The sequence below is a fragment of the Empidonax traillii genome, unplaced genomic scaffold (genome assembly GCF_003031625.1).
Source record: "Empidonax traillii isolate 1590-97213 ecotype Southwest subspecies unplaced genomic scaffold, ASM303162v1 scaffold51:size1492887, whole genome shotgun sequence".
In the NCBI taxonomy this organism is placed as follows: domain Eukaryota; kingdom Metazoa; phylum Chordata; class Aves; order Passeriformes; family Tyrannidae; genus Empidonax; species Empidonax traillii.
Window position 1 is genome coordinate 794,380 of NW_020955244.1, and position 27,011 is coordinate 821,390.

At 43.5% G+C, this 27,011-nt stretch overlaps 1 protein-coding gene across 3 annotated transcripts in view; it reads right to left on the bottom strand.

Annotated features, from left to right (window-relative positions):
- Nucleotides 1-1,832: 1,832 nt before the first annotated feature.
- Nucleotides 1,833-27,011, bottom strand: part of PTCH1 (patched 1) — a 66,670-nt gene continuing 41,491 nt past the window's right edge. Inside the window, exons 14-24 of one of the 3 annotated variants that reach the window (XM_027879153.1) lie at nt 25,497-25,896; nt 24,687-24,996; nt 19,435-19,577; nt 17,314-17,497; nt 15,570-15,850; nt 13,908-14,045; nt 11,839-11,981; nt 8,780-8,879; nt 7,181-7,435; nt 5,575-6,088; nt 1,833-3,957 (exon numbers count right to left, since the gene is read on the bottom strand). In XM_027879153.1, coding sequence (XP_027734954.1) covers nt 5,576-6,088; nt 7,181-7,435; nt 8,780-8,879; nt 11,839-11,981; nt 13,908-14,045; nt 15,570-15,850; nt 17,314-17,497; nt 19,435-19,577; nt 24,687-24,996; nt 25,497-25,896 — 2,467 coding nt within the window. In that variant the 3' untranslated portion in view covers nt 1,833-3,957; nt 5,575. Of the gene's footprint in view, nt 3,958-5,574; nt 6,089-7,180; nt 7,436-8,756; nt 8,880-9,060; nt 9,078-11,838; nt 11,982-13,907; nt 14,046-15,569; nt 15,851-17,313; nt 17,498-19,434; nt 19,578-24,686; nt 24,997-25,496; nt 25,897-27,011 lie in introns of those variants that run through there. The other 2 variants (XR_003570685.1, XM_027879154.1) reach the window with 2 other exon arrangements.

The following is a 27,011-nucleotide window of genomic DNA, read 5'->3' on the forward strand; positions in this document are numbered from 1 at the left end:
CACGGGCTGTAACCCAAAGCCAAACCTGCAACCTGACTCAGTCTGGCTAATCCTGAGGACGTGAAGGAGAGTGTTTTGGGTAGCAAAAAAACATGTGTAGCAGTTTTGCAGTTCAAGTCCTTTAATTCTGTTTTTCTCTTTTGTGGTTAAACTTCCAGAAAACATAAAGTATTTTATTTGCCTTTCCTCTGACCATGAAAAGTAGAGACTGAATTATAAGTTATCTAAAGACACGTTTGGGCTATTTATGAGACATGCAGAACACTTAGGTAAAAAAATATTTAAGAGTTACAGCACGAAGTAAAAGCTGGCTAAAAAAGGATCAAGATAAGCTGGCTGGATCTGTGGCATTTTGAGGGATGCTCAGAAGAGTATCTTTGCACAGGACAAACCACAGTGAGGTTTATGATGCAAATGGCTTCAGACAGATGTTGCTCCTTGCAACATCCACCCTGCTGCCTGCAGCAGCCTCTCCTCCTTGCCAGGGCTGGGGCACGGCCCAGGGACCTGCACACTGCCTTGCAGTCACTACCACGCTTCCCAAAAGGAGTTTTGTCAAGACTCTGCCTTCTTATGGAGTGCTTTTCAGAGTTTTCAGAGCTCCACATTTATTTTTTTTCCCCTGTTTTTACAGCTTGGACAGGGTTATCAGAAATGGCTCCTGCTCCAAAATGGGCCAGTCTGAATCCCCCACGGTGGTACCTTCACAGCTGGCCAGCAGCACACAGAGAGGCATTCCATAAACAACCAAACCAGTAACCAGTAAGTTATATTCTTTTTATTCATGTTAGAATTTCTATCAGTGTTCGAACATTAATATTTAGAGAGTTTGTACAATTTCCGTTCAAAGTTTAAAATGAGAACCACACTAGATCACAAATGGTAGCTAAAACACAGTTCTGAATTGTATGAATATTCACACTCTCTTTCTCTTAACACTGTTAAACACTTTCTTTTCTCCAGGGGGTTTACAAGGAAAGGTGTGCACTGTAATCGTATCTCAGCAGTGTTCCAAAACATAATGGTATCATCATTACATATAAACTCTTTAAAAATATACTTCTGTCAAAAGACTTGATGACTACTATGTACACTACAAAAATAAATTTTCATATAAATAAATTATATGGCATAATTTTATCTTTGTAACTGAAATGACACAAACCCACTCCTACCAAAACAGGCAGGCAATGAGACCCAGTTTGAATATTTTTTTCCTTTTAACTCCTTACAACTAAAAGCTACAACAAGTCCTTAATGTAAATGTTATATACTCTTTCCTATTTAACATTAGTAAGCACTCTATACAAATAAAAATCCATTAAACAGTAAAAACATAACTGCAATAGTGTTTCCAATAGAAATAAAAATCCCTGCATCTTGTTTGTTATAAACTGGCATGACAAATACTGTAAGAAAAACATTCCTATGATACAAAAATATAAATATCATCCATGATTAAAAAAGTTAAAAAAAAACAAAACAAAACAAAACAAAACCCAAACAAAAATAAACGTTGCCAGCCACTGAGTTCTCTTGCCCAATGTGACTGCCGAAGAAGGTCTGCACTGTGCACGAAGCAGCAGACAGCTCACCCCTCGCAGCAGGGCGGGTGAGACACACTGCAGCTCGTCCTGGGCCTCCCTCCCGAGGAAGAGGAGGAGGCAGGGCAGGCTGTGGCACGGGCAGGAGCAGTGTCAGCGGGAGCCCTGCCCACCCCGACACGGGAGCTTCCCGTGGGTATCACACAGCTTTGTTACAGGATTTGTGTGAGCTGAGGGTAGCGTGCTGCTGGTGCTAAAGCGGGGCCCCTCGTCTGTCTGTCTGTCTGTCTGTCACCAAGAGCTGTCCTGCTGGACAGTGAGCTGGACCAGAGGCAGCTGTGACATTAACCCTTGGTGTGCACTCAAACAGTAGCTTATGCTCTACGGGAACGACACCAGGCTCTCGCCACCTGCTCTTCGAGCGTTCACATTGGAGATCTGTAAACAAGTGCCTCATATCAAAGTGTTTTCAAGTGAGCAAAAAAAAAAAGGCATGGACATTTGTGCATTCTAATTATCCCCATTCATTATGCTGGCAAGGTCTGTGGGCAAAGACAGACTCCCTGAAGCCACTGGAGAAAAACACTTTCCCATCAAAGAATTGGCCACTGCTGTTCAGGTATACATAAAGAAAAGCCCCAACACTGCTGTGCTTAGAAACTGAATATTGGTTGTGTTTGGCTCTGAATACACAATGGAACATCTACCTGCTCTAAAAAACAGCTTGGAGAAGGGCATTAAGAAAGATGAAAAAAAGAAGACAGAGATAATGAAAATTTGCGTTGCATTATTTTAAATTAAGGTTCTCCGTTCTTAGGGTTTGTTTCCAATTGGAACACAGATTGTAGTGTTTTTCCAGACCCTTCACCTGCAGCAATCCCCTTTTAGATTAAAAGTAATAGTACAAAAAGCTAAATTAGTTTCGCGAAGAGATCCCAGTTTAGCTGTTTTAATTAAAAGTGCCAATGCAGCATGGGAAAACACAAACAACAGAGAAAAGAACAACCCAGGCTTTATGCCTCATTACCATCCTGGGCCCACCAGAAAGCCATTTATATTTAAAAAGTGAATATACTTTTTTTTTTTTTTATCCTTCCACTTGATTTTTATCGCTTACTATTAACTCCTTCCTGCCGTGAAAATAAGGTGACCGAAGATACTGCTCTCAATGCTGTGACAACACAGCTGAGCTGTGGCTCCCCATTAAACAACTCATTATCCAGATCCTAATGCCACTCATGGTTAACAGTATCAAAATAAGGCAGATGCTAATTGTATTTCTATAACCACCAGCACCTCTCAATATCCAGCACCTTTGGAAGTGAAAAAAATAATGGTTATAGTGTTTGCACTTACCTGGCACCTTTTGCAAGGAAACAAAAACAAAAACAGAAACCCAAAGCACGACATGAACAGTAACTAAGCCTCACAACATTCCTGGGAGGTAGGTAAGTGTAATTATAACCATTTTACAGAACAAGAAACTGAGGCACGGGGAAGTGACTTGACCAAAGTCACGTGAACCAAGTCATTGGGGGTCTGGGAACTGAAACACAACCCCAAACCTCAACTCCCTGTCTCCTCTTCCGTTTTAGCTGGGCCTTCGATGATGGCAGTCTATGGTGTACATGCTGGTAAACGCCAACTCTGTTTTCACTAGTGCCTACTAACAGGGAAAGCTGGACTTACATCAGCATCAGTGGGTTTACAAGCCCACCAGGTGTTAACATACAGTAAAAGAGAAACCGCAGTACACCAGGAACATACACACGGAAGCATGCGTATTTCCAGATGCACACAGGAATACATACAGCAAAACAAAACCTGCACGTACCTAAAACTATTTAAGCCTCTCAAGATTAACTTGCCTTTCTTCATATCTGCTTATTTTAAAAATTACCACGCATAGCGTGTTCGAAAGTTAACAGTAATTTCATACTACCACAGGGTCGTGATACGCAAATTTTAAAATATTTTAAACAGACATGTACCTTTCAAAAAATCCTATTACATAAGCAATATTTGCATAGAATTATACAAGTAAATTATAAAATATTTAAGCAGCAGCAACTTATGCTGAAATTTAGAACTAGATTAAGCTTAATTGTGGCACAGAAAATCAATGTACAAAAAGTACAAAGCGCACACAATATTGTCCCCATTCTATTGCCCAGAGGCAAATTACTCCAGATTATACTACTTTACATTGTTCTTTTGTATATTACATATGTGTACATCTTTTAAATACTTAAAAGAAATATATAACAAAATAATACAATAGGTTACAGTAACAGTGAACTGTTGTCCTGATGCAGCATGTCCTTTCCTACAACTTCAAGCAGTTCATCTCTTCAAGCAGTTCTGGAAATAACAGTTTTCCATCTTTGGCCTCTTCTTTGCTTCAGTTATTACTCTGTATAAATAGAGAAGAAAAAAAAACAAAAACCACAAACATTCATTAAAGCTCAAGAAAAACAAACAAATCAAGCTAATCCAACTCATTTCGTGTTTCTTGTGGTTACAGTCAGCAGTCAGGAAACACTGGCTCTGCTTTCATCTCAGTCATTAATTTCCTGGTAAAGAAACACTGATGCCAATTAAAAAAATGCAGATGCCGTAATTTCTGAGTTTCCAGTTTTAGATACCTGTGACAAATTCATTCAAAACCAATGAATGTTTGAAGAAGAGAAACGCTACACCAAACACTGCACACATTTAGCAATCTCATATTACCACACACTTCAGCTTCACACAGCCGAGCCCAGGGATTTCCTTATTCTGTGGGTACTATTACTTGTCAGGCTTCCAGACCAGAAAGGCTAGAGGCATTCACGTCTATTTGCACCTTGGGATGTTTGGAGAGATGTTTTATAAATCAGACAGTGATTTCACCATGAGTTATCATGAAAATTTGCATCAAAACCCTTTGTGTGTGTGTGTGCATGCACGTCTTACAACCAAAATGGAATTACTTCCTCTGCTCAAACTAGTGTCTGCCACTGAAAAGCTCAGACAAGCAAAGAGAAAAAACAGGGATCTACAACTAAGTTACTGTTCTAACACTCTCTTTCCCCCTCCTCGAAGAAAAAAACAGTGTAAAAATAGTGAGAAGTAGTTTTTCGGGTGAAAGACCCAAAAAGTTTTCAGAGTAAAATCTCAGTGGGTCTCCCAGCTTCAAAGTACGCCCTATAAAAGTAATGAAAAACTAGGAAAAAGAAAATCTTTATATTCCCCAAACATCCCCTAAAACATCCTGCCTGTTACAAACAGGATCATTCCCTGTGATCTCCTCCTGCCAGCCTGAAAGACAGACAGTGATTCAGGCTGAAAGTCTCACAGGGTCTACCTGTGGTTACACAGAGCGTGTTAAGTGCCCTGCTAGGTCAGCCCTACCCCACCCAGTCCGCAGGAGCCACCGCAGGGCAGAGGTTGGCCCACAGACACCCCCAGTTCGAGTTCACTGATGGGTCTCTGAGGGCCCCCAAAGAGCAGCAGTGCAGTAGGCACGGTAGGACTTCCCACTTTTCACTCAGCTCATCTTCCAGAGCGATTCACTCCTCATTATGGACTTCAAATTCTTTCACAGGAAGAAGGAGCTGGCAATTTTACACTCTCCCAGGCAATGTCACTCTGCACGACGTGTTAGAGCATGCCTGATTCAGGGTTCAGAAGGCAGGGCCTATCGGTGGTAAACGCGGCCACAGAGCTCTGAAAAAGTTACAGAGCATCTCTGCTTCATTTGCCTCGTCTGCAAAACCAGGACTGTATGATGTACTTATCCACTTTGCGAGGCTCTTGCGAGCAGTTCAGTCTATACCCACCGCAACTTCTCAGTGCTGGGGAGCACTGCATTAGCCAACCTCATGTCTAGTGCAAAATGTACTATATTCACGGTTTAAGATGATCAGTGACCTGTAAACAGCGCTACCTAAAGGAAAGACACCCCTGAGAAGTTTTGTTTTTCCTCTTTCTCTCGCTCATGGTATTGCCTGACACAGGCAGAGCCCGCAGTTACCCGTGCTGCACCCACCTTACTGCGAGCTGTTGCCAGGTACCCTCTCCTCACATTCAACATCTTGCAGCTCTATAACTTCTACTTTAGAGTTCCTCCTCTCGCACCACACGTTGAAAGGCACGTGGGGGTCCTCAAAGGGCGCGTGGTCGGTTTCCTGGTGGCCCTCGCAGGGCGGGAAGCCGCCCGGGCGGGCGCCGTGGCCGTGCAGGGCAGGGTGGACGGCGACAGTCACGGAAGCCGAGGCGGTCACAGTGGTGATGGGCTGGCAGTAGGCTGGCCCTGCAGCCCCGATCAACGGGCTCCTCAGGGTGTGGGAGCGGGCCCTGTGTCCCGAGCGGTCCCTGCTGCCGGGTGCTGGGTGCCCCTCCGAGGAAATTTCGAAGGCGTCCCTGCGCGGGCGGTAAGGGGGGGGCTGCTGCCCTTCCCTCGCCTCCCGCCTGGGCTGCCTGCCCTGGCGCCACGCCCGCTGCGTGCTGCTCTCTGATGGCACCCCGGGACACGGCTGCTGCCTGGCTTCGGGCTGCACCACCTGAGGGAGAGAGCCACAGTCATCCCTGACAGCCCCGAGCAAACAAAAACCAGGCCTGCTTCTATTTTATACTGAGAATAAACACCATAATGCTCTAACTCCACAAAGGTAATGATGTGGGATCTGCTAATTGATTTTTCCATGTTTTGGTTTTTTTTTTTGTCTGATATTAAAACCCAGAAAGGGACATCTTCAGGAAAACACAGGATGACAGCTGAAAACATCGCTGTAAGCTTCCTACATGCTGTTCTGCCTTTTCAAAGAGGTGGATGACAAGCACTTGATCTTAACTCATTCAACAAGCAGAACTGCTGGCACTTGGAAAAGGGTCTATTCCCCACGCGGGGAACATACACAGGATGTTATTAGGGTGGTTCATATAGACTGTAGGAATCCGTTTTCTGATTTCCATAAAAAGCGTGAAGCGCAGCAGCCACATCAGTCAATAAACCGTGACCAACTTCAAATGTGGCTGTGCTTGTACCTATTTCTAGGCCTCTCCTGAACAAAACCAGATCCATATTGCAGCCCAGCATGCAACATCAGCAGGGGTAGGAGACAGAGGTTTTTCGCTTTCCTTTGAAATTGCAATTATGCCAACCCAGCAGCAAGATGCAACAAGGCCCGTGATTTGGTACAACACTTAAACTCCTTTCTTCTGGCTCTGTTAATCTTTCTCCCCAAGATGTGCTGTGACAGAGAGGTATGTGAGATACTGATCCACAAGGAGCTGCGTGAAAGGGGCTGGGATCTTGTAATCCCTGAAAACAGTCATCAAACAGACTGAGAGCTCTCTCTTGTGGCTGGTGTCAGTACGATGTAACAGCAGTCAAACATGCCAAAGGCCTCTGCTTTCATATCAGCAGTTTCCCCCCAGCTTGATTCTAAAGGAGAGGAGGAGGAAAGCCTTCACTACTTGCTTGCAGGCTTTGGCACGAAGTCACAAAGCACAATCAGCCAGAAATATGAAAGAGTTCTACATGAAAATAGATTTAAATAATCCTTAAAACCCCCTCCCCCCCAAAAAAAAAACCAAAACAAAACAACAAAACTCTTCTTGTTCTCCTGCCAGTCCATGTGGAAGGCACTTACAGTGGACCTTGCAAAGAGAGGGTTCTCAGTGGCCTCCACGATGACCTGATGGACGGGTGCCCCGGGGCTGCGGGCGGCCTCGTACTGGTGCAGCTCCTCGCTGATGCCAGATACTGTGGTTTGAGAGCTGTACTCGGAATCAGAGGAGTCCGAGGCGTGGTTTGTGTGCCCAGGGGGCAGGGCAAACCTCACGACGCTGGGGGGTGGCTCAGGAGACGGGGTGGGCAATCTGTTGTGTCCATTGGCTGGAGAAACCTGTCAACAGCGACACATTCAGTGATTTTCAGCTGGCATTACCCTTTTAATCATTACTGCTTGGCACAAACGTTCTTCTGCCAAATACACTCTCCCAATGCCCCAAAACCCTTAGCAGCAGTTTTCTGGTGAATGTTTATGCTGAACTGAAAAAAGTCACTGAAGGAAAGAAAGGCATGACCTCCATCTGTGGATATTCATGTGAACAGGATTACACAGACTCTTCTGGGTATCACTGCCTCAGGAAGTGCACATATGTGTGTGTGTGTGCGCATGCACTTGCACTTAATACACATAAAAACCCCTGTCCCTTCAGCAAGCACTAACAGTGATTTCAGAGAATCACCTCAAACGTGCAGGTACAGCACCATTCACTGCCCATCTGTAAAGGGGGATGGATGCACGTATCATAGCAATATACACGGTAATAACACACACAGACATTGCTTCAGTAAGGTCATCTGTACGGTTAGGGATTAAGAGATCACACACTGCCGTCAAAATTGTTTTACCAATATGAAAAAAAAACCCAAACGCTTCTGAAATACACCTGTGAAACACAGACAGGTGAAACACAGCACGCTGATTCCACCAACACGTGATAGAGACATCCCTGTGTAACACAGCAACTGTATTAACCACAGAGGAGGTAATGAATGATCAACAACCAAATATAAATCTGGTATCTCTGAATCCTGGTATCTGGACTTGGGCTTTGCACTGCAAAGCCATCAACATGTAAGTGAAGCTTTCCACCCATCCAAAATGCTACTCGAGGCAGGAGAACACAGCAGGAGTGGTGGCTGGACAGCAGGGACCTTCTGGCAGGCCAGCCGTGGATATCAAGGTGTGGTCTGTGGACCACCACTGTGTATGTTGGTCCACACAGGCCTTCCTGGTGGTCTGCTCAATTAAACATTTTGAGGAGTGCAACAGAGTCAATGAGGTAGGAAAGGAGAAGCTACATGAATAAAACGAACTGTCTTTTGAAAAGTACTGGGGGAAATCCCTATTTTACAAACTTGTTTGCACCTCACGTTATGCTTTTAAAAGCACAAATAATACTACATCATCAGGTTTGCTGATTGTGGCCTCTAAAAAAAAAAGACTTGTTAAAAAAAAAAAACCCTTGAAAAACAGAATAATATCAACTATGTAACAAACAGCACTTTTAATAAAAATTAAGAAAAAAACACAAAACCAAATCAAACAAAAACACCCCTATATCAAGAAATTAAATCCAAGAGAAATTAAAAAATAGTTTCTACAAAAAGGGGAATGATTGGGGAAGATAGGGCTGCAGACACAGTATTATTTCTTCTGTTCACCATTAATTTTACTGACCTCAGGGTATGGTCCAAAGAATGAAAGAAGAACAGGAAGCAGCACCAATCCATTGAGAACTCCCAGAATGGTTAAGATTGCCAAAACAGCAAAGAAATACCTGAAGTACAGTTCAAGGGTTTGGGGGAGAGAACAGCCACAAACACCGTTAGAAATAAGGGATAACAAATTATTCCTACACTTGTTAAAATAATATATATGCTACATTAAATCCAATATATTACTCAAATGGCAGTAAATAATTATATCTGTGTGTGAAAAGTGATAGAGGGTTTTTTTACCTTTTGAATTAGAGAAGCTACATTCCGCAAAGTGTTAGTTGAGAAAGGAAAGAAAAAAATTATGTTTGTTAATTTCCCAGAATCTGGAAGCATGTAATGTTATTTATGAATGTGTTACACAAACACAAAAATATGGAATGTGCAGGGAATAGCTGAATGGACTGAAAGCACAAATACAATGAAAAGGGGCCCCCATTAGTGAAAACCCAGCAGAAGCAAACAAATGAAGTGAAGGGTGTAGAATTTAAACAATTTAGTCTAGAAGGAAAAGAAGCTCTCTTCTCCCAGCAGTTAATCCACTGTGAAATGCTTCTGCAACTTACAGCAGACTGTCTAATTAAATCTACAGTATATCAGGTAAGGGTTTTCCTTGCCATTCATTAATCACAACTTAACGCCTAGAATTCTGTGAGTTCCAGTTTTACCAAATAGCTTGAATTGCAACCCTTTTACAACACAGGAACCCGCTTTCTGCGAAGAAAATGCCCATTCTATAGTAAGCTTCAGCATTGTACTGAGTAAGAGTGCTCCACAATGGCAGAGCTGCATTGCAGGCTAATCTTTTGTTGAACAATTTAGCATCTCTGAATACTCTTGTTTTGCGTCAGCCAATTCAAACATAAAGGCTGAAATACTATGGAAGAAGAGAAAAGTGCACAAGTAGTTGTCCTTTCCCACCACTGAGGGCTAAGGTCTGGGATCCTTCATGAATACCAAGGTAAACCTGTCAGTAAAAGGAAAGCCTGGCTAGTTGGTATTCGGCACAGCTGGGGCTCAGACTAAACTTAAGGCTGCGTTGTAACTAATGATTTCAAAGACTCAAGTCTTGGTAAATTCCTGGAGGAGAAGGCAAAGGAGAGGAACAGAGGGCAAGCTTGCTACTAATGGGTCTACTGATTACATTGTCTAGCTTGGCAACAAACTTTACTGCCTCCCTGTTTCCACATCTGATCAAATATATCAGACTCCTGTAAGACTATAAATATCCTGCTATTGTAAACATCTGGGAATTTCTGATCTGCATTAGCAAAAATCAGCAATCCAATCTACTCCACTAACATAAACCACCAGAACTTTACACTAGGACACAGATCAGCAACAGACATGAAAAACATTTGCATCTCATCCATCTAGCGTTAGAATAAACAGGGCGATTATAGCCTTGACCACTTGGTGTATACAATGTCTGTTAATTTACTTAATCTTCCACATTGCTGGACTAATCTATCGCTTTCCGGAAGTTTGGGATCTTCTTCGCCCACTATAACAATGCTCAGACTCCCCATAGTTTATTTTATTTTATTTTTTAAACAAGGCAAACTGAAGTCAGATTGTGCTATAAAACGAGAAACCGATGGCCAAAAAAAGTAAAATAACGTAAGTTGAAAAGTTGAAAGGGTCATTTTATAAACTGAGAGAACATCCAATCCAAATTTGGTGTGAAGGGCCCCTACAATCTTCCATTTGCTATGACAGAAAAATGCTCTTGCCAAAATCTTGTCTGTTAAGCAGGGAAGTAGCACACCAAATGTCCCTTTAAGTTTAGGTTAAATCTATCAGTAACCTATATGTCAAAATGTTCCAGCCCTTACAAGATCAAGTCCTAAAAGAATAATTCTACTTCCTCAATACCAATCCAATAAAGTAAAAAAACACTGACTTTGGAAAAAAAAAAAAAATCTATTTTGGGACATGTGGTATCTGCATAGTAATAACCCTGATGTAGGTTTCATGCTATCTAACTGCAATCTGCCTGCTTCCTCCAAATCTCACTCATACATAAACAAAAAGCTTGATGAGATTCAGCAGTCATTCTCTCAGTTCCTGCCCCTGACATTTTGCTGTTCTTGCTGTCAAATGGATGTCAGATAAGTCTACTCCTCTACCGAGCTTACATCTACCTAAGTAGCTAAGCCATCTTTCAGAGCATTTTTATTTGGCCCAGTTTTACCTCAGTTACGTTTTAGGGCTCTGATTATTTTTCTGTGTGTGTGCTGCAGTTTCCCACAAAAGAGCCTGTGTTACTTCCACGATTAGCCGTTTTGCAGAGCTCCACAGGCTGTTTGGAATAGAATAGGATCTGTTTCATTGCACTTCTCAAATTCCCCTCAAAGAAACACTTGCTTTCCTCTCTACTTGACAAATTCACGTTCTTAATTAAATTCACAAGAAACAGCCCGCTTGCAGTTCTAAACAGAAAGGCCTTCAGGCTTTGCTGCGCAGAATTTTAGTATGAAGCTCTGTGCTCATATTTATGGTTCCCCAGCTCCCAAACAGGGCTTTTTTTCCCCCCTCTCCCTTTTCCTCGTTATGTTTACCTTGCATAATGACAGAAGGGGAAGGCCCTGAGAGGGTCACTCGCAGCGCAGCTGAATGTTTGTCGGTTCACATGTCCTTTGCACACAAATTCCTGTGCGTACAAGAAGCCTGGAGGACCTCAGTGCCAAAGGTCAGACCCAGCTAATACGGGACAGTATGAGATGCTTTGAACTAACTCAGCCCAGAATTAGCAAACTTTTGAAAGGAGGACATTTCTGCATTCTTTCATGCTGAGTGTCAGATTTTCCTGGAACAGATTTTAATGCCAGCAGTGGAAACACTACCATGTCTAGCACGTAACAAGGAGTTAATAAAACAGAGGGAAAGCAGGACCATGACGTAAGCACGCCTGACACACCATGCATAGTAATAAAATGACAGATTTGCTGAAATGACTTAAAAATTAAAAGCATACCTATTTTTATTTTAAAAGACGGTTGACATGGACAAATGCTTTACCTGACAATGAAATCAAACTCTGATCCTGCAAGCATTAACACCCCGAGCAGAGTGGACACAGCCCCGTCCAGCACCGGTGCAAACATGTGTTCCAAGGCTAGGACAGCCCTGTGGTTCCTGTCTCCTATGGCAGTCAAAAATGCCTGTAAAACAAACAAGTCCATTTCCTTAGACAGACACACATAACCTCCCAAAAAGCCTCTCTCATGGCATGCACAGTTTTTCATCAGGTAATTACTCCACACTACAGTTTGTCAGTTTATCCCTGTAGCTGGCTGACCCCTGAAGGAAGGCCTGATCCTGCATACCATACCATGATGACACAGTCAGATCAGACCATGGTAATACTTTTGGAAGCAGTGCCTGCCTGCATCAGTAGCCTTTTGTCTCCAACTTTGCTTACTTCCACCTGCCAAGAATTCATGTCATGGTGAAAGCACCTCGGGTGTCACAACTGCAGGGCTACTCCTCTCATTCTCGTGGGGCCACAGGTTCCACAACCTTTTTAAACACTTCTACTTCACTCAAAATGAAGGTTTTTGCAGCTTCTACTGCTCCAAAGCCAGGAGGTCCATACATACAAAATTGTCTTAGGAATGGTGCTGCACATGGTATTTCCTGAGCAACAACATGAGGAGTGAAGTGCCTTTATCCCTCCAGCTCCTTAGGGAACAAGCTGTATCGAGAACACTCAAATAGTGCTGTTTGTTACATATTTGTCAACTCTGTGTTTAAGAAAACAAGAACCTGGCTGATCTTCCTGCGATTTGTAAGGGCTCTCTTTGGTGAATTCTCTACTGCCTATTGAGATATGAGCAGAAGCAGCTACCTTCCTCTCAGTCCTGGAATTGGATCCTCTCTTCTCTAGAATTTGCAGAACTAAAAACAACAAGGTCACAATTCACTAGAAATAGGAGAGAACTGACCCACAAGTGGATTGTGAATTATTTTTAAACTCAATAAAATTCTGTACCAACAGTTCCAGCATTGCCTTTTTTTGTTTATGCCACACTGATTTGATTGTTTATATGTTTCCAACTCTTTGACTTCAGTTTCAGTGTGAGAAAAGCACCATTTTCAGTTTGCTTGGCATTTTTAGCTTCAGCCACAGGTGACCTGTAAAGTCCTATAAATTAAATTAGTTTCATTTCATTAGTTTACGGCAGTAAACTCCCCACATAGAAACAACTGCTTTGTCTCTTTTTACTCCAGTTTTCCTTTTTTAAATCTTCAATGCTAAGAAACTGTAATTTCTTCCTTCCTCTCCTACACCATCATTTTTGGACAATTCTTGTACTATTCCAAGTCCTAGCAAACTCATTTATCTCCAACAGCCTAACCATCCACGGCAGCAGGTTAAATGAAGATGTCATTACTTCATGGATCCAATTCCTCCTCTTTAATATTACATTACTTCCTCTTTTTCTTAAAATTATTTTTTTCATCCTGCTATTTTGTGTGCCCTAATTCTGCACATCATCTACACCAGCAGATAAACAGTACTAAACTGTTTCCCTACAGACTGCCCACTGTTGGTAGCTGATGACTTCTAAAAAGAAGGTGCAGGTTTTACAGATGGAAAATTAATCCAGATATATTCACATTCTAGTGGTCAGGAAATATCAAATGACACTATATCTGATTTTGGAACTCTCCTTGAAAGGCTTCTCTTTCACAAGATATAGAATCTACATGCAAAAGGGAACAAAAAGGTACATAGCACTGAGGCAACAGCAGTAAGGCTGCAGACAAGGATCACGAGAGTCTGGACTGAAGTAAGGTGACTTAAGATCTCTGTTTTGTCTATACAGTTGCATCAATCAGACAAGTGGGTATCACAGGTAATGTATCCTCTCTTTATTTCCTGGGAGGCTGACTCAGTAGTTAGGAACTACCTCATCAAGATCAACTCTGTTCCATCACGACAAACAGAAGGGCACACAAAACTGTGACCAGATTCCTTCTGAGAACCACGACACTGACAGGAGACCAAGCAAGGACTTATGGTCTGAACACTGCCACCGTTTCATTTTAAAACGCTTTTTAAAACGCCTCTTGACTTTACCTACCAAAGCAACGTGGACGGTGAATTCCACGCCGATGCCAACAGAAGCAATCAGGATAACCACAGGCACCGCACTCAGCTTTATTCCAATTAGACCCATCATGCCAAACAGCTCCACAGTCATCAGAGCCAGCACCACCACCTGGAGGATTTCAAACATCTGTTAGTGACTTATGACACTCCAGACAAAGGAAGAGAAAGGTTTTTCAAACATGGTGACTGTAAGACATATCCCTCGAAGCCATGCTACATTCCCAAGGACAAGCTGCTCTTACTTGTTTCATTTTGCTCACTGGCAATAAACTGCTGAAGAGCCAGTCTCAATTACACTCCTAAGAAACAGATAACTGATAGAGCCTCAGTTCTATAATGGTTACAACCTTTCAGTGATCTGAAAAACCATCTCCTCCTCCTTATCATGGATACCCCTCAAAAACATACGTTTTCTCTTTTTCATCTGTCTCTCAGACAGTCCTTCCAGAAAAAGGTAACTTTCAACTACCTGTATTTGAACTCTTTTTTGTATAACTGCAAATATAAGTGAGGATGACTTTTCAGTAGGTTTAAAGTGAATGCCACAATCAGCTGACAAGTTTCAGGTTACAGAGGGGCTCTAAGATTTTAAGATATTTGGGGGGGGATTGACACGGACAAAGTGAACAGTCAAATCTAAAGGAAAGCTTTTATTTTTCTTTCATCTACCTTTAAAAAAAAAAAAAAGAGGAAAAGGGAGGAGAGGAAATCTGGGGAATCAACTTTAAAAGTTGCTAAAGCCAAGCAGGAAAAAAAAGATAGACATACTTATAAAAGCAATGGTGGACTCTGAAAAGAAATGCCTTTTCCAAGGGAAAAAAGTATGCACTACAATAAATGATTTTATAAGTTAATGAATCATGCATAATAACATAAATTGCTTGATTAAGTGCTATAAAAAAATATTCTAGACTAAACATTTACCTTTTAACATACCTGTCATATAAATGTACATTACAAAAACTAGTAACTGTTTTATGCTTTTCTACTTCTGGCGTTTTATAAACCATACGATAGTTTATGGAACTTAAACACAGGAACATCATCATTCAATTTAACTTGAATGTTTACTGAGAGGCTTAGGGTGCCTTGCAGAAGGCATAGAGGGGTATTCTCCTCAGTTTGCAATTTTATGCTCCCTCTCCTGTGATAGCTCAGTTACGCTCTTTCCACAGTACGTACTGTACAACACAACCATTTCAGTTTTTTCCAGAAAGGCTGCATTCAGAAATCAGTGAGAAAATTTACGGGCAAGTTAGTCACAAGCAACTGCCTCGAAAAATAACTATGTCTGACAAAAGGGGAGAGGGAATATAGAATCAGAAATTACGCTCCTAATTTTCCTCTGTGTCTCTGTTTCTTATGTTAGCGTGCATTTGGGGCAAGGGTAAAAGTTTACGTACCTTTCTAAGAAACCTCTGAAGTTGCAAAAAAAGGTGGCCAGAAGATTAGGGTTATTAAGGTTTATACCTTTAGCATGAACCCTACCCCCTCAAGTTGGATAAATATATAATGAATGATGCAATACACATACTCCACCAGAAGCCCAGACATAAACAAAACCTTCCCGACTACAGCAAGAGCTATGCTGAAAGGAATTCGACTTCAACAAAGACCCTTATAATAAACTTACAATGATCCCAGCTGTCCAGGGGTTTAGGAGGAAGAGGGCACACACCAGAAACGTGCAAGCCAAAACCACGCTAATGGATAAGAGGAGCCAGTGACGAAGGCCAATGTACTGCTCCCAGAAGAGAAAGGGGTAACCATTCGGGTAGCTGGCGATCCCCAGGCTGGTGTAGTTACTGCAGATCGCTCTCACTTTCTCAATCGCCTCCACAAAGTCAGAAGTTTCACGCAGTCCATTGAGGTAGAAAGGAAACTGAGCGTACTCTATGGGCTCAGCTGCTGGAACTGGAGAAATGACAGAAAGTGACAGCGGCCTTAAAACGTGCATTTGGGAAGAGGAAGGTACGCAGAGAGCGTGGTTAATAAAACACTTTATTCTCCACAGCAAAAGGCTTAATTAAAGGTGGTGAATTTAAATTTTACTTCTTTGGAACGAATGGCATTTTTAAAACTCCCCCAAAAAACTGAAACCGGAAGCAGTACATGAGGTTACTGTATTTTATCATGCAGTGCAATGGCATGAATACAGCCTATATCAAGCCCCCAGACTATTCTATATAATTTAACAGGTATCTTTCAATACATGTATTTAATCCTCATTACTGTTACAGTGGTTTTTACTGAACACCTGGCCAAAAATCTCTAACTGCAATATCAAGCAGACCATTTAAACATTTCATCCAAATGCTCCTCTTTTATGAGGAGCAATGCTGTTGCTTTGAAATCAAAGGTCATTTCCCCGAGATTAACTGAGGTCCACTGACACAAAACCTGAGAAAAATCAGGCTTGATCAAGCTGTTTTTAAGATTTCCACTGAATATTTTGAAAGTCAGATTAGGAAATCTGTGTTCTGTTACTGATGGAAATTACTGGAGGAAAAAAACTAACATAAAAGTAATGCTTTACTGAAAAAAACCGTAACTTTTTATCCTATAATAATCTGATACACCAACACTCTCCGTACTTTTTTTGAGTGTAACGCCAAGTCTACTCTGTGACAAATAAAAAAAACCCACTTCTACAACAAGCATTTGGTTACTGTCGTTGTGTGTTCCAGACCCCGCAGGGTCACTCAGCTGACTTGCTAAACATGATTTGCCCTATTATAATCTCAACTATAAATTTTCATTAAGACAAGACTTGGCTGGCTGCCATAGAGCTCCAGGGTTTGGGTACGCTGAAGCATGGCCAGCTGGTTGCCCAACCTCATTTCCAAGTTGTCCCCTGTGTGCCTCTCCCTGTCCCCACCGGTGTCCAACCAGCAAATCCTCCCAGCAAACTGAAGGCTGAGGCAAAGCAGTGCAAACCAGCGCTGGTGCTCAGGAACACACTGAGCGACCTGCAGTGGGGCTCCTCCCCTAATTTAGGAGCCCTCGAACCGTATCAGTGCTGGTAGCTCAGCATGTGAGTTACCTTGATAAAAAAGGTATTAAGAACTGAGGACAAAACATGACAGAATCCCAGGGATGGAATTTCAGAATTGCTTCGGCGGGAGTTTCACGCACACTACTCCAGGCCTCTCTCACTGACAGAACTTATCAGGTGACACCAAAAAAAAAAAAAAAAAAGCAACGTTCGCTGTAAGATTTTAGAGCATTTTTGCAACACGATAAAACCCTGTGCTTGGATCCCCTAAGAGACCACAGAGTAACACGGGGCGTTGTCCTGCTCAGGCTCCCCCAGCCCCGCAGCAGCACCAGCCAAGGCTGGGCTGCTGGTGGGGACACAGAGATGAAGTGGCACTCACTCCTCAGCCGTGTCTCTGGCATGTAGTCTGCCTTGTCGTGCACCCACTCGGGGCAGTGCGGGCGGATGTTGGCCTGCGAGGCAGCGTAGGCCACGGGGTCGTTGCTGACCCAGGCTGTCAGGTAGATGTAGAAGGCGCTCGGGTTAATGATTCCGTCCGCGTCCACCAGACGCTGCTTGGTCAACTGCGGAAAAAAAAAGTTGGAAGCCTTTCAGGAGGAGTTTTTGCTTTCGGGGGATTTGCCGTAATGCTTTCAACTGATAAGTCATCTCAAGTGAAGATTTGTGTTCTCTTGCCTTATAGGAGGCAAAAGAATAGAAATCTTCACTTGAGATGACTTATCAGTAAACTATTGTTTGACAATAAAATCTAAAAAAATAAATAAAAAAATACAGTAACAGTGGCTGATTTATAAATTAGTACTCATATAATATTTACAATAACCACTAAATCAGCAGATGGTTCCAGAATAGACTAAATCAATTAAATCCAAATTCTGGAAGACTGCAGCCAAGAGCGAAAAACAACCAAGTTGAAGAAACATATTTAAAGACATGGAAAGAAAACCTGGCAAGAGTCCCTATACATGTCTGTGTGCAGTTAACCTCTGTTGTTAACACTGAAGGAAATGCCACCCAGTAAATGGAGGAGAGCTATAAAAATAAAACAACATCTGTATAAATTTTGCTAACACTTGCCTCCTATGACCTATGTATTCAGAAAATGCCCAGCATCATGAAAGCAGACGAGTGCCCTGTGTTACTTGGGTCACTGTGGGCAGATACATCCGTGGGGTAAACAGCAGTGGTACACTCCCAGGGTTCTGTTAGCCAAATCCTGCACAGCTAGAGCTCTGACAGAGGACTCTGTGGGTGAAGAGTATTACTGGCGGGTTTTGTTTTGTTTATTTAAAATTCTGGCTCAGCTCCAGTTCCAGGTCTTTTTAATGAAATGAAAAACAACAGTGACAGCAGTAAAAAAAAAAAAAAAAAAAAAAGTTGGATTCCAAGGATCTGGATTCAATTAGTCCACAGGATATGCAACAACTGTATGTCTTCAAGCTGTCTCTGGAACTGCACAGTACAGCGCTCAGCCCCTGTGGGTGCACCACACTTTTCTCCCTCCCAGGCACAGGAAATTATATCAGCAGCTGCAGTCCAATTGCATTTGTTCCACAGCGTACCTGGTACACTCTGCTGAACAAAATCTCACTGAAGGTTTTCTCTTCAACTCACTCACTTTGCCTAATTCATAGCTGAGGCTCCATTCAGAGCTGACAGCATGTTGCTATACAGCAGTGTGTTTCACACACCATAGTAACTTTGAACAATGTACTCTGTAAATCTGTCGCCTCTAATGCCAGGGACAAAAAAGAGAGACAATAAGCAGAACTGCCAAGAAGCTCACTAGAAAGACTGTTTTTCTGCCTGAAAGCACAGCGAGTCACTGGTGACTCTCAGAGAGGAGAAGCTACGTTACTGCAGAATTTCTTCTTTGAGGTTTGAAATCTAATAGATATTTCCACCTACCAATGGCTACCACAAATGCAGTCATGTGCTGGGGTAAGCTCAGGCACGTTCTATTTAGGCAGCTCTAACAACTGCCATTTTTAGTTCTGCAGCAGTGTAGATGTATTTAGTGATGATGGTCCAAGAATATGATACTGCACGTAATGGTTTCAGCCTCCCTCCTCCACCATTCATCAACATCATTTTTTTAAACATTATGTTTTGCATAAATCAGTAGGAACAAACCAAATAATGGCAAAGTCTGGCCTAGGACTGGACTCCACCCACCTACAGATGCAGAGAAGCATTTTTCACAACAATTTCAATGGAAACTGAGTGTGTCCGACACAGGAGCAGCACTGAATGCACCCCAACCAGGAATAATCAAGGACTGGCATTCCCCACGTTGATCTTGAACACTTTGCAACACAGGCCAGACTGCAGTTAACAAGCGGCTTCAGAAAAGTCAGTGAGGTCATGCAAGTAAGCTGTAGCTCAGGCATTCAGCTCTTTGGGCTGGAAAAAAGGACCCAGGACAAGCTCCATGCACCTCCCCTCACTCCTGATGGCTTGTGCATTGCTGTGTAAACCAGCACGAACTCTGATACACTACCTGGCTGATGTCAATGGGTTTTGCACGGTTGCCTGTTTGCACCAAGAGTTTGTAAGCCAAAACAGCGTCATCAGATCCGTTTTTATAGTTGTTGTAGGTGATCTTCCCAGTTTCCCAGTCGCTGTCAAATGCATCCTGAAGTCCTGAAGAGTTAAGGGAGGCAAAGGGAAGACAGAACAAGCACGTAAGTAATCACTCTTACAAATTTCAGAAGGAGAAAGAATAATGCCTTTTTCATAGTTGGATCAGGATGAAAATTATGCACCTGCTGCCTCCTACGTTTGGGGCTCCTCATTCATTGCCAGTGTGTGGGAAGGTAAAACTACCAGTTCCGTGTTCAATATTTTGCCCAAAGAAAGGCAGGGGAAGAAAGAAAACGCAAGGGAGAAGCCCCAGAAGTCTCCCTATGTTGTGCAGACCAGTGAAGCTAAGCAGGCAAGTGGCAGACGTACTGTGCCCTGCAAACAGCTTCTCCTCAAGGCAAACTGGACATCTCCTCCAAGCACTCTGCTTGGAGAAGTGCATGAGAAAGAGTTAAAACTTATCTAGAACAAAAATTCCTTTTTCTCGTGAACCGCAATTCCAGAATCGTCACACTCAAAACATACGCATATTTGCATTTATCACCCCTTTCATACACACTACTCAGAACAAAGCTGAAGTCTTGCCCTGACCTGGGTGGTGCCAGAACAGAAAAGGGCTGAGCTCAGCCCTCATCCAACTTCACCACCTTAAAACCAGAGGAGACATTTAGACTGTTACCTAGAAGGGAAACACTCCTCTTACTCCCCTCTGCCTCACAAAAACCCTGGCTGAGTGCACTGAGCCACAGAGAAGGACACACACCGCTCTCATTAACTGTTTTGGGCTACTGCAGAGCACTGAGGCAATAGCTTCTATGCTATAACCAGAAATTCCACTACAAGGGGGGAAAAAAAACACACTCAAACTCTCAACTTCAAACAGCAACTCAGCTGCTCCTCAAGCACAGCATGAGCGAACACGATTTTGTCAATTTGTTCCATCTGTTCAACTTGTGCAGCTAATACAAGTCATGGGATCTGCTGCCAGCACATGTAAAGATCACAGCCAACACCTATTCACTCTCAACTGTTATTTTCCTCCTTGCCACCCTTCAATACCTCACAGCAGAAATTCGGATCAGATTTAGTACAGGAAGCCACAGCCCAGTACAAGGAGGCTCTGTGCAAGCAGATGACAAACCGCATGTCCAGGGAAGGGAAGAAAAAGGCTGGGAGAGTGGTGGTGGAGGAAATCACCGACCCACCTCGCAGCTGGGCTGAGGAGCCCTAATGAAAACCATCACTGCAGGCTGGATAGGTTAGCTACAGCTGTACTGAGATACGGGAAAATGCACCCGTCCCACACGGCCTGTGGGGCAGAGCGCCCGCTCCCTGCTCTCAAACTCATCCCCTTCTCCCTTACAAACGCCTCCCGTGGAATCCTGTCACACCATGGGAACCCAGCGGGCTGAGCACCAAGCAGGGAAGGCAGCCTGCCAGATCCCTGCGTGCAGCCCTGCAGCTCCCACCCAGGAGGGGGACGATTTGCCATCGGGTTTTATGGCATCACCAAAGGACTTTGGGGTCCCCTTTAAGAGAAGCGTGGTTTGATGGCACCCTCAGAGAGGGGAAGCACTGTTTAGGACATGCAAAAATACCAGTACATCTCTCCCATGCCAAGTCCAGCTCCTTGTCAGTGTCTCAGAAAGCGGTCAGACAAGAGTATTTGTGCTATTGCACCAGGCACATCAAAGACAGCTTTGGGAAGTTAAGAGAAGGCTGTCAAAAAAAGCACGTTGAAAAAAAGGAGACCACCTAAGAACAGCTTCACTTCCAGTAAAAACGGCTCCCTTCAGCAGGAGGAGCACACAAACTGCTACGATCGCGTGTCAGGGCAGAGCTTTCAGACAAACATCCCTCCCCACATACACAGTAACAAATAAATCCATCGGCACGTGACAGTACCGGTTTGTGGCTGCAAAAGAGTCTACAGAAAGAATATCCATGAACTACTATCAGTTGTGCTTAACTTCTAGAGGATTTCAAACCGTCAATAATTAAAATTTCCCTTTACACTTCGAAAGCAGTAGTAGAGTTGCTGCCCTCAAAGCGAACATGTTCATGTCAATTATTTCAAAAGACGTGTAATCTTTCATAAACGAGATTAATTAAATGTTTCTGGGCATAAAGATAAAAGCATCCTGTTGACCTCTTTCTGCGGAAAAGTTATAAAAAGCTGAGGGAATTTAAAAAATCTCATGTACGGGATTTTTTCACATCAGCAGTCACTTTTGCTTAATGCTTCCGAAGTGACAACATCCAAAATTATGTGGGATGCAGGAATGGGGGTGAGGTGAGGAAGGAATTCCTACTGACTCATGTGAACAGCTGCCACCACAAAACGCCAGATAAGATTTCCCTTTGCAAAAACATGCCTAATTAGAAGCCACCAGGGAATTCAAGCTCCCTAATTTACATTCAGTCACTTACAAAAATAACGTTAACATTTACAGTTAAAATGAGTAATTACTGTTAACTTTTCTTCAGTAACAGATTTTTCAGTAACAGAAAATATGCTAACATAACGTGATACTAGAAAACAAAAATACAAGGGGACCTCTGAAAAGAGAAATATATTAGGCAGAAAGCACTCCACTGCTATTAAATGAGGCAAAATGTCTGGCTAAGACCAAGGACACCTTCTTGATAAAAAAATGCCTTTGTTCGTGTGTTGCTTCCCTCACTCTGCTGGACAAATGTGTTAGTGTCAGAAGGCCATCTTGAGCCATTAACCTCCAGCACTAAATTCACAGTCAGGTTGGCAGGAACCAGCCATGCAGTTCAAAGCTGTCCCTACTTCGATTATCCCGTCCCTGCAGCACACAAAAATATACCAGCAGAACTGTTCCACCTCGCTGAGGATCCTCCCTGAACCCAGCCTAAAACACAACCCTGTCTGTGAATTCCACCAGCCACAGTAGGTGACAAATCAGGTATTATTCAGGCTCTTACTGCCTGCACCCTGAGGGAATTCTCCAGCTTTGACAAGTGTGGCAGCTTTTAGTATAACGGTTTAGCTCCCCCCTGTTACACCAACGCCCTGTACCCCCTGAAAACACAACTTCTTAATAGTGACACGTCTCAGAGTCCTCCTTTACAGATTTGTGACTGCAGTATCACACTGTGTGAAGAGAGCCTGCGACTTTATGAAGCAACAGGGCTGTACTAATTGTGTCCCTTTCAGGGAAGGTGAGTAAGAAGAGTAAGGATACAGACCTAAACGTTAAATAATAATAATAAAAATGATTAAAACTGCGGGTAATCAATGGGCAAAGCAATGCACCACCCATCACAGGGCTGGCATGCCCACTGGGACCACAGCAAGCGGCCGCTTCCTGGATTCTCCTTGACCATTCCTCCATAGGTTTTCAGCTCCATGCAGCCCATCAGTCCGCTCAGGGTACCAGGAATTCTCACAGCTCCTCCAGCGGAGCAGAAGAAGAGGACAAATGAGGACAGGCAGGCCAATGCGGGCTGGAATGGGAAGAGGAGCTATGTGCTGAACCAGGCACAGAACAGGAACTCCCCTAGGAGGAGAGCAGCTCTGGGAAGGAGCACGGAGATCCCACGGAGCAGGCGGTGCCCAGGCCCCTGGCTCTGCACCGAGGCCACACAGCCCTGAGCGGCTGATTAGGAAGGGACAGGGAGGCACCCCAAGTGGAAGTGGCGAGGGGAAGGATGTGGTGCACCTGAGAGAGGAGCACTGGGAGCGTGAGCGCTCCTGGGAGCAGCCCCAAGTGGGCCAGCCTCCAGCACTCCGCCTGGAGCCGCCTGCAAGGGAGCGGATCCAAGGGCACCTCTTCCCAACTTTATCGCTGGCAGACTGGGCTGAGGTTGAGCACTAATAAAGCTTCCTGAACACGATCTCAGATTTCCACCTCCCTCGTAGGAAGGGGGGGAAAGTGAAAGGAGGGACACACCAGACACGGTTTTTTTTCCTACTGTTTTGGAACAGCAACAAAAAACACCCACAAAAGAAACAAACAGCAGAGGTTTAAGAGAATCTGGGAAAGCATGTAGAAAGATGATTGCTTAGAAATCTAGAAAGTATACTGAGGTTCCAATTCAGCAAAACATCTGAGCTATGCTGAATTTTCTTCCTGCCAGTAATGCCTTCCCTTACAGCTCAATATGCTTACATGAGCAAAATATTTTAAATCAAGCTTCCCGTAAGTAGACTGTAATGAATCGATCCAATATATTTAAAAACCATTAAAAAAACCCCAAAGCTGAGAGCCAAAACACTGCTTTGCATTATTTATCAATGCATTAAACACACAGAAAACTTACTCATTTTGTATAGATCTACCACTAAGATGCATCTGCTTTCCTAATATTGCCCGACTTATTTCCAGAAGAAATAAAATACCCCTATGTTACCTGCATGTTCTCTAAGAATCACTGGCTGCACTGGTCACCTGTGCACACTTAAGGTTAAAATCTACAGCCTTACTAGGGCAGGACAATTTATGTTTCTGTTAGGAAAAGCTTCCTGAAGATTCTCCCAATAGAAAGACAGAAGTAAGGGGGAAGTGCTCCTTGGCAGGGTATGTTTACTGTTAAATTTCCTAAGATGTAACAGTACTATTTATTTTAGATACAAAACTCTTCAGCACAGAAAAAGCAGCGCAGCAGAAAGAGTAAGGATGCTCAACTGGAAATCTAGAATACGTGGTAAGTTTCCAATCCAGTAAAACACATAAGCCATGCTGAATTGTCTTCGTGCCAGCAGTCCCAGATGAAGCCAACAGGATCACTCAAGAGCTGAAAGTTAAGCCTGTGTCAGAATATATCACTGGACCGGGACTTTTCATTTACTGTTTTGAAAACACTCAGCAAACATTTATTTACCCAAGACCGTGGGCCATATTTGGCCATTAATTATAATGCAGAACTCCTCATTAGCTGCTTAGAAATGCCTGGGCATGGATATAACCACTTAAAGCTTCAAAACTGTCTTGCTAGGAGTAAACATAAATTCTCTGTGTTTAAGTGACCTGCTGGAGAACCAGCAAGTCCCCGTGTGATTTCTGAGCAGCACCCAGGCACCCTTATCCTGCTCGCAGCCTTTGACTGCGTGACCCTGTTTGAAGAAGGCAGGAACACCGGTGCCAGCAACACTTACTTCTGCCCAATTAAGAAAAGTTAGTTTGTGTAACGCTCCCTTACCTTGCAGCCAGTCTCGAAAGTAGTGCAACCACATTTTGGGAAGCTGCCTGTCCTCTTCCAACAAAACATACGTCACGTTGCTGAAACTTCTGTGAAGCTCGTAAAGTAAGTGCTGGACATTTGGATAGTCCGCCTTCTGTGTCACAATATACATGTTGTAGAACGAAAAGTACTTGAACTGTGCAGCAATAAAGTCATATTCCCGTGTTTCCCGTGGCACAATGTCTGTGAGATCTAGTCCATCTCTCACCCGGGTAGTTCCGTAAAGGCTGAGCCCAAGTAAACCCAGAAAAAGAAAAATAACCACAATCTGCAACAGAAAATGGAAATGGTTTTTGTTTCAGGTTTCTGAAGGAACTAACAATTCATACCGTCACACTACAAAGCCAGGTTCAAAATTCACATCCATCAGTCTACTTTCAAGCTTTTCTTTCTTCTATCCTTTTTTTTTCTCCTTACACATACATACTACAAGACTAAGCTAATCTGAGCTTCACTGAAGGGGCTCTGAATCGTGGATGAGAAATTTATATTCTGCAGTAAAGTTTAAAAGTGGCTTTAATTTCCCTATTCACAAGCTTCTATTACTAAAAGACACCAAAACTCTCACTCATAACCTAAATTCAAAAAGGATGTCTCTACAGCACTTGCAAGAGAGAACTTTTAAAGTAAGAAATCAGCTGTAAAATTATTAAGAACTGTTATTCCGCAGGAATTGTATTTATTCCTTATATTTAATACCACTGCCAGGATAACTGGGCAAGGCCAGAAGGCAGTGCCTGAGGAACAGGTGAACAGTTCCCTGATTACCTTAGCTTTTGGTTTCAGGAGGAATGGAGCATAATGCTTTTCTGCAAAGGACGAGAGCGTCCACTTGGTACAGGGGGGCTCAAGGCAATGCACGCCGGAGTCTGAGAATTGGGAGAGCAAATCCCTCGTCGAGCTGGTGCTGTCCGGGCTCTGGCAGCTCAGGTTCTCCTGCGTGACGGTGACGGGCTGCACGGAGATCTCCGAGCGGGGCTCTGCCGTGGTGTAGTACACCTGCGTGTGGGGATCGTACTCCGTGCGCAGCTGCACCGTGGACTGCATCGTGATCTGGGTCTCGTGGGCAAAGCTGTGGCTGCTGTACGGGGGAGGGGGGCTGTAGCACGCGTTGTCGTTCTCCGCGTACGCCTGGGGCTCGATCTGAATCACCCTGGTGACACACGGGCTGCAAGAGGAGAGAAAAACGTCTGAGCGCGTTTCAAGAGACCCTTATTGCAATCACAGTAGGCAGGATAACATGCTTTCATCTGAGGCTGCTGCTTCTACTGCTGTTAGATGGTTTATACCAACGGAGCGTGATGCTTAGATGTTAATTTTATTCTGCACCTTCAGGAAACATTTCTCAGACACGGATCACAGTGTGCAGGCCTTCGAGAGTACGTGCACGTTTCCTGTGCTCTGGAAAGAAGGAAACAGCACCTGTCTGAAGACACTGACATCTACACACCCCACGCCATTAACTACACATGCTAATCAGGGCACTACCCGATTAGGTAGTCTGAATGCACAGGGAGTTTCCATCTCTGTACCCACGCTGAGAACCAGGGTATTTGCACCAAAAGGTGTGGTGGTTTTAATCTAGGCCTTCCCTGGTTACCAGTTTGTAACCAAGGAAGGGGCAGTGTTCCCAGTATTCCATACAATTTTTATGTAAATCGTGGTATAAATAAGAGGGGAGGAGCGGCCTTCGTTTCTCTTCTCTTCTGCCGGAGTTCGGGAACAGTGGGTCCCTGCGTTGGTCTCGCTTATCTAAGGCTGAGGCTGCAGCATCCACTGACCTGCTATGTGGAACCTTGGAGAGTGTTGGCCGTGTCTGCCAATCCTGCTTTCTAAGGGATGTGGTGAGATTTGTTTTACTAGTTATTTTACTGGTTCTCGGGTTTGATTGTGCATATCTATTCGGTGTCCCTTTTTGTTTCCTTTTGTTCCTTTTTCCCCTTTCCCTATCCCTTCGGGGGGTGTTTGGATTCCTGTTTGCTGTGTACACAGCATCTTAACTGTAATATACATAAAATATATTTTTTATATAACTAGCTTGGTTTTCGGGTTCTTCAATTTGCATAGTTTTTTTCCTTTGCCCCTGGGGGAAGTAGAAAGGGGGGAAGAGAGGGGCTATTACTGGGGGGTTGGGCATTTGGCAGGGAGCCAAGTCCAAACCATCACAAAAGGTAAGAACATGACATACTTAAGATCTTCTGTTCAAAACTATTAAAGGAATTGTTAAATAGCATTCAGGCTTTCTGGATAAGACCTCAGACTTCTGGGAGGCAGCTTGAAACC